The 8,679-nt window shown below is 33.9% G+C and overlaps 1 protein-coding gene across 1 annotated transcript; it reads left to right on the plus strand.

The window, feature by feature from the left end:
- Positions 1-4,542: 4,542 nt before the first annotated feature.
- On the plus strand, positions 4,543-8,139 carry LOC103419753 (protopine O-dealkylase-like). The gene is made up of 4 exons (XM_008357847.4): positions 4,543-4,820; positions 5,181-5,425; positions 5,642-5,969; positions 7,614-8,139. Exons 1-4 carry the CDS (start codon positions 4,545-4,547, stop codon positions 7,857-7,859), a joined length of 1,095 nt encoding a protein of 364 aa, XP_008356069.2. The 5' UTR covers positions 4,543-4,544; the 3' UTR covers positions 7,860-8,139.
- The last annotated feature ends 540 nt before the right edge of the window (positions 8,140-8,679 follow it).

The following is an 8,679-nucleotide window of genomic DNA, read 5'->3' on the forward strand; positions in this document are numbered from 1 at the left end:
CAACCACAGGATTTCATTTAATTCAAATCCAACGGTGGGGAGCGTGTCCCCATTTTTTTGAAAAAATGGGGATCCCTTCCCTTAAGCAATTCCTATATATATATATACTGTTTTGATAAACAGGGCATTGATAACTTTGACATTTCAGCACAGAGTCCATCATGCATCCCAGAATCCCATGCTATATATATTTCTACATGTACGTAAGTTATATATACCCATGCATGCACAGCCTTCCGGCACAGAAATTATTAGGTGTAGCACCAGCCAGGACCGATCTTGAAATTTTGAAAGCCTCATACGAAATTTTAACTAAGACCGTTATTACGAAAAAATTTATCCCGAACTGAAGATGCACATTAGTTCTTCGGCTCTTTTTTGATAAAATTATTTTAGCACAAGTATATTCATATATATTATAGTTAGTTGAATTGGCCATGGATTTTTAAGTCATCTATGGGGTCCTGGTTTCCAAACAATTGGTGCTGTTTTGAATTTTCTTTTTTTTTTCCTTTAAAAATAAGGAAAACTAATAAAAATATCTTGAAAATTATGAGTTTTAACGATAAAAATAAAATAAAAGGTAAAATGAATAGTACCAGGATTGACTTTTTAGTATAAAAATATGATTTTTCGTTAAAGTGGACAGTACTGGAAGATTTTCGTTAACATTCCCTTAAAAATATGCACAAAAAAGAAGGGGAGTTTTAACGAATAGCCCGTGGTACTATTCACTTTAACGAAAAACCACATTTTTACACTAAAAAGTCAATCTTGGTACTATTCATTTTACCTTTTATTTTACCCTTATCCTAAACCAGATTTACCACCTTGGTTGGGCCCACCAAACTCTCTCCCCAACCCACCACCAGGATTAACCTTAAAAATTTCAGGACCCTGTGCGGATGCACTCTTGCACTCTTGCACTCTCTCAGGGTCGGCACTAGCACCAGCTGCTAGCTAGCAGTCCCGAGTGCTGTTACTGATCCACTAAAATTTGACACGTGCACAACTAAAATACGTCAACTTCTGTTGTTAACGCCCAGTTACAATTACAAACCACCCTACCGGGTTCAAGCAACTCCATGCGATTACAAATAAGAACGAGAGAGTGAATATAGGGTTTAGGGTTAAATTGGTTGCGCACTAGTACTGCTTGGTATTGAAAAGGATCAAGAACGATGAAGTAGTTTCTCAACGAAGGCTGTTTGTTTAAGTAGGAAACAAGATCAATAAAAGTTGTGGAGCCCCAAAGGCTCTGATACCAAACCAAGACAAAAGAACAAAAAGATTAGAATTTCGTGAATTTTATCTGTGGATAATTACACAGGCAGCACCTTTTAATGCAACAAACACGCAGCACCCAGATTTACAAGCGGCGGGTTGGCTTCCAATAACTCCCTCCGCCACCACCATTTTCAATTAGAAAGATTTTCTCCCATCTTCAAGCTGTTGCTCACAAAATTGAAATCAATTGCGGCGGTGGCCATGTCTGTCGCAATGGTTTCTTATTGTTAAAATTATATATTAATGAACACAAAATGCAGATAAAAAAATAGAGAATACTTAATGATCTGAGTCTTGACCATTACCAGAATAATTTGACATAATTTTTAGTATGTAACAGGGCGTTAACAGCAGAAGCTAATTTGTTTTAGTTGTACACGTGTCAAACTTTTAGCGACGAATATCACCACTCAAAACTGCGAGCTGCTGCTACAGTAACGCCTAATACCGTGGACACGTATATAGAAACGGCTCCAAACTCTAGTTTGTTGCCCGGCGCGGTGAAAATTTTCCATCACTGATGACGATTGTCCCTTCATTTAATTAAGTGATTGCTTGAATATGTCCGTCGAATCAAGACATTATTGCACCACAAATTGGCTCGTCCTAATCAGAAACGTGCTCTTAAACTACTAAACAACTAATAAATACTCCATCAGTCAGACAACGTGTATCCATTTTCCAGTTAAATAGTATATAAAAGGTCAAATCAAATTACAGGTATCAATTTATACCCAAAAAAATGGATAATTAAGCACGTTTTTGTTCTGTAAGTATTAAATAATTCATTCCGTGAGTAGCAAGCTGTAGGTGAAAATGACATCCATTAGGCACCCATCACGCAACCTTACATTGTTTAAAAAAGAGAACAAAATTGTGGCGTTATTTACTTTAGAAAATTTGATTGTCATCTCTGAATGAAAGTGTTATTTTTATTAAACTCTGATACTTGGTGAAATATTAATTTACCATAAAAAAATTGAACGTCTCCCTTTATGCAAGAGCAAAGAAAAACTTACATGACGTAAATAACAGAATAGTATTATGTGTCAATTAAATGATAATATGTAGAAAAAATTTACATGTATTATTATATCATATGCAATGCTAAGAAGACTAAACTTATAAACTAAATTTTGTAAACTAAATAACAAAGAAGTTGATAATTAGATTATTACTTAAGTATTCATTAACATACTTATTTTTTTATTAATGCTAATTTGCAAATTTGATTTACCTATTATGGAGATGACAGTGTAATCGGGTGGTCAAATCCTTATCGGGGACAAGGACATGCATTCACCTAATTCTGTTTTTCGAGGAGGGTAATGTTTAATTAGTTGCGGGAAAGTAGGTAGGAGAAAAATAAATACGTGTACACAAGTACATTGTATATATGCACTTACGTACCTACATAAAACCAGAATCAGAAGATCTTAAGTACATTTGGAATATTATTTTAGGAGTGTGATATTCACAAACCCCATTTTACTTCTCACACACCTTTTTAATTTTCGGCCATTGGATTTGATGAATTGAAGAAGATCAACGGATAGAAATTATCAATGGATGTTTAAGAAGTAAAATGAGGTGTATGAATAGCACATCCTTTTTTATTTTATTTTATAAATAAGTACATTTGGGTTTGCATCCTTTCATACAATATGGCTTTTTTTTACTAATGGAGCGTTTACGTATCCGTAATCAGAATGAGAATGTGAAATTGAATTCCGATTACGAAATACTTCGGTGTTTACTAAACATGGAGGAACCAAAAAAGCAGTGGAGCCCACACAAATTTTGGAATTCAATTCCTTGTATTGGTAGAATTGGATTCCCTAGATATATGTGGTAATCCAATTCCCGATTGTTTGGGTAATCGGAATGACACTTTTGTTCTCTTTATGCCCTCACTTACTTTTTTTATTTCCAAGACTATCCTTTATAAACCCATTAAAGTATATAAAATATTTGATTTGGGGCAAGGGCATTTTAGTAATCATACTGGTTTATATTCCGATTTTGCTGAATTAGTAAACAGCTTTATGGAATTTTATTCTGATTCCAAAACATTTAAGTAAATAGCTTCAACATGAATCTGATTCTGACTTCTCCTCATTCGAACTCCTCCTCAATTCAATTCCTCCTATTTTTATTATCGTTACGTAAACGCGCCATAAGTGTAATTTCCTTTTTCGACCGGTTCCAAAATAAGAAAATGAATATGTTTGAATTTTTAAGAAATACAAATTCTCATTAAACTTAGACATATACAATCATTTAACTTGATGTTCTACCAATAAAGCATAATAGACCATTTGAATTTTTCCTTAGCGATTTTTTTTATTCTTCTAGATATATTGCAAAGGGATAAGGGAGCCAAGAGCAGAGAAAACTGGTAATAACATTTGTTTCATGACTCATGAGTACCTACTAACTGATCTGTTATAGCTAAACCTATATATATATATATATGTATATGTATATGTATATGTATGTATGTATGTTGATAGAAATATTATGCCAATTTAGTCAAAGACTCATCTATATAGTTAATGCATATAATAGGTTGTTTGTACATATTATAAATTAAATGTGCTCAAGCCTGCAACATGCATCATGGAAACAGATTATCAATCACTGTTCAATCTATCGGCTGCCACCTTAAAGGATGCTCCCGCAACTCATCCTACATATTTTAACGGAAAAGTTTACATAGCTCCGAGATCAATCCACGAATTATATGGGGGTGGAATATGCATTGAAAATAAACTCCTCTATTCACTCGAACATATAATATAAAGACTGAAAATAAACACTTGGATGTTGTTTGGTTCTTAATCTTAAAAACCAAAGCTAATTTTGATTTCTAATAACGACTCACAACTGTGAATTTAATTCTTAACGGATTATCTATCTGGGTACTAATAGTTGACAATAATGCATATGTATTTTGTATGATTGAACTCACTTCCCGGGGGAACTTGTAACCGATATGCAGGCAAGGCGTAAATTAACAACGTCGGTCTTGCAGAAAACTTCAGATAGAAGCATTCGCCGAAAAACTCCCAATGATTTGGACCAAGTAAAGGGAACAACACTTTAATTACACAACTATGCCCTGGTTTTTTAATAATTTGATATCAAGAGTTTTTCTCTCTCAATATTTGCAGTTTTTGCCCATACGTTTTACCCTATATAAACACCCATAACTTTGTGGTGTATATACACTTGAGCTCATTAATAAGAAATAAGATATGGCATCACTATCGCAGCTCCCAGCAGGCTCTGAAAGCTCTAATTCGCTATTCAGCGTCATAGAGACCGCCAAAGAGCCCTTAACTTCAGTCCCACAATGTTACGTTCGTTTGGAACAAGAACCAACTCCATCTGAACTCTCTGATGATAATAAGGGCACCTTCCGTTCTATCCCTACCATCGACATGACGAAATTAGTTAAGGGAGAAACCTCAGACTTTGCAAATCAACTGGAGAAACTGCACTCAGCTTGCAAAGACTGGGGCATTTTTCAGGTCTAATATTGATCTTTCAAATTTCTTGGACTTTAAATACTTTTTCTTAACATAGACACTAGTACTCCACTTAAATATTATATATCTCCTCATCAAGACAAGCTATAGTAGATTTACATGAATTTCATATCCGATGAACTAATAAATTGGAATTAAGATTTCATAGTTAAGCATAGCTACTTAGATATATTTTCTTGTTTTATACGGCTTTAATTTTTTTCTTTCTATTTCTAATTTCTAGATTAATTTTTGTTATTGTGTAAACGAATTTTAATTTATTATATATATGTCTACATAATTTATCAAACTAAAGTTGGAGAAAACTCATAACCTTGATGTTGTCCTTTTTTTTTCTTGAAGTTGGTGAACCATGGAGTTAACCCTATGCTGTTAGAGAATCTGGAACATGAGATTGAAGTATTCTTTAAGCTTCCCTTGGAAGAGAAAATGAAATATGCAATAAGGTCAGGTGATGTTGAAGGCTATGGAAACATAGCCAAGACCAAAGACCAAAAGCTTGACTGGGGTGATAGGTTCTATATAATAACCAACCCTATTCATCGAAGAAAGCCGTACCTCTTCGCAGAGCTCCCTTCATCCATCAGGTCCAGTCTCTGATAAATCTTAAGTGCCCATTTGATACCCATTTCAGTTTTTTATTTTTGAAAACAAAATGAAACAAAAGCTGAAAACTTAAATGAAAATGATTATGAAATGGCCCCTAAACTTGTATACAATTGTTCCCTTACGCATTCAAACACACATGCACCCCGTTTTTCTAAATTTTTATCAAATTGACATGTTTTCTTGGTATATACTAGGAATACCTTGGAGTCATACATTATGGAATTGGACCAACTTGCCATGAGACTTCTTGGGTTTATGGTGAAAGCTCTGAAGACAGATATGAGAGAGATAGAGGAGTTGTTTGATACAGACGGGATGCAATCAGTGAGGATGACATACTATCCTCCATGTCCACAACCAGAGCTGGTTGTAGGGATCTCACCTCACTCAGATGCATCTGGGATCACCATCCTCAACCAGCTTAATGGAGTTGACGGTCTCCAAATTAAAAAAGACGGAGCTTGGATGCCCGTCAACTTCCAAAAAGATGCCTTTGTGGTGAATGTCGGGGACATCTTTGAGGTTTGTCCTGTATATACTTCTTTCCTCGCACTTCTTTTCTAGGCTATATATTCGACCATAAAGTAGAAAAAGAAAAAAAGATAATAAACGAAGGAGAAAAAGACTACTAAGACCATATCTAACCCTTGAGTTATAACCTAAAATTTTTAGCCCATTAAATTTAGATTTTAATCTAGAAAAAATTTATGTTTTAATCCAAATATAACTTTTTGCTCCGACCCTTCTGGGTTAAAATTTTAGCCCAAATTATTAAAGAATGAATTTAGGTTAAGTTTGTTCTTAAAGTAACTTTTTTAAAAGAAAAAAAATTATGTATACTATCCCAATTTAATTTTATGAACATTTTTACCTAAAAATATTTATATTCCGACAAATATTGAAAAATCACTAACCAACACCATAAAACTCGTGAAACACCATGAAAAAAATATGAAACACATAAAAGATTTTTTTTAAATTACTTTAGTTGTTGGATTTAAATTTGGATCGTTAGATTTTTTTTTTTACCATTGGATTTCATCAAATTAGATCTTAACCGTTGAATTCAATGAATTTATAAGTATAAAACTAAAAAAAATATACATATATGGTGGGTCAGCCCCACTAACCCGGGGTGGAATCCTAGGCTAAATTTGGCTTAGAAATGAGTTTTGAGTTTTAACTCATATTTGCTCCAAAGGTTGAAGTAAGTTGGGATAAATTTAGAATCTAAAATTTGAGGAGTAGGTCTAAGGTTAGCAAACGTCGGATTTCGGATCTCTATATATGAGTGTGGGAATATTTGAAACGAAATTGTTCAGTAACATACAAGCACTGGGTGCGGACAATAATTTACTGTTGCATTTGAGTTTAATGATTTAACTGAATGAAAAAAAGATTGTTACACTAAATTCAGCGGTAAAATATGTAACGTTAAATATATAAGTAATAAACAACATTAGTGAAATTGAGGCATAAATTAGATAAGCTGCAGCAAAACCCGTGAGCGTGGGCAGAAAGAAAATTTGAGATTTTTGCATGATGCATGAGTACTCCAGACGCTCACGTTAGCAACAGGTAATACTACTTAAATGAAACGGTGCGTACTTGATTTATCAATATTATTGGATTGGGCTGTAGAAGGAACAAACCAGGCTGTGGAAAGTTGGTTAATGTTATGAAGAATGAACGAACAACGCAGCGGAAAATTGGTCAGTGTTAAGAAAAATGTTATGGAGATCATGTTTTTAGATCATATTTTGTGGATCACATGATGTGATGGTTGATAGTTGGATTCCTTCTTCTACATCATGTGATCTACAAAATATAATTTAAGAGATGATATTTTTAGTATCACTCCAGTGTTAATGGGTTGAAACTGTTGAGTTCGATCATTTAACAATAAAATAAAAACTTGAATCTATCATATTAGAACAAGACCTGGCTTCACGACTTAAGTCCATGTTCTTTCAATGATAACGAGTAATTGTTTCACATCGTCATTGGACAAGGAATGATTTCTTATATGTAAAGAGTCAAATCATTGTACCCGTAATATTAATTCATTTATGTTATTATATGTGTATTCATCTGGTAATACTATAGCTTAGATCATGGCATATATGGGGACACCAATATTAAGGAAAATTTATATTACATTTGCAGATGCTGAGCAACGGAGTTTACAAAAGCATTGAACACAGGGCAATGGTGAGTTCAGAGAAAGAAAGGGTATCGGTTGGGATGTTCTTCAACCCTAAATTTGAGGCAGAGATTGGGCCACTCAGAAGCTTGATAACCCCAGAAAACCCACCACTGTTCCAAAGGGTTGGGATGGAAAAGTACGTCAACGATTTCTTCTCCCGCCGTAGGCTTGACGGGAAATCGTACTTGGAGCAAATGAAAATCTAAAATGCTTGATTAATGACTGATCGATCGATGAGCCATTAATCAGGATATATAGTACTATATGGTGTGACAATAATTAAAGTTGTGCATATATATATGCATAAGCTATTCCAAATGTGTGGAATCTGGAAACTGGGAATGAATCATACTCCTATGAAATAAGGCGTTCTTTGTACAGCAAGAAAGCCAGCTTCTATTTGGTATGTTGTGTATCCTATATAGTAAAAGTGAGAAAGGAAATAAAATGTGTTGTTGTTTTAATAAAGTGATGATTATTGTGTTATATATCGTTTTATATCTTATAAAAATCCCTGATAAGTTTTATTTATACACAGTTATGTCTTACAAAGAGAAATCATTCTTGAAGAAGTAAAGTTTTTGAATTCCAACTTGACATGAGTCGCGTTTTCGATAGAGTTAGGGTGAGTTTAGTAGGATTTCATAAGAGTGTAATTTGTTATTCTCACCTGCATAATTTCCCACCCACCTGTAAATAAAAATATTGATGTCAATTCATGGTGTTGAGTATCCCCTTTTGTGATAAAATAATTAAGTGATAAAATAGTTAAGTGTGACAATATCAATGCGGTTAGGAATAGGTCAATGACTTATCTCTCTGAATATCTGACACATACAATGAATTCTAAGGACATGAGTAAAATAAATTGAAATACTAGCACCATATCAAACATGACGAAATTTCAAACCCAGGTGTGCAGAAAACACTCATTCAAGTTTGCAACGACGTCGAATATTCATCTTTGAAAGAAGTTGTGGATTTGTTTTTTTAGTTCCTTCATTCTTCTGTTTCTTCGATAGAAGT

This window comes from Malus domestica, chromosome 05 (genome assembly GCF_042453785.1).
Source record: "Malus domestica chromosome 05, GDT2T_hap1".
Classification (NCBI taxonomy): domain Eukaryota; kingdom Viridiplantae; phylum Streptophyta; class Magnoliopsida; order Rosales; family Rosaceae; genus Malus; species Malus domestica.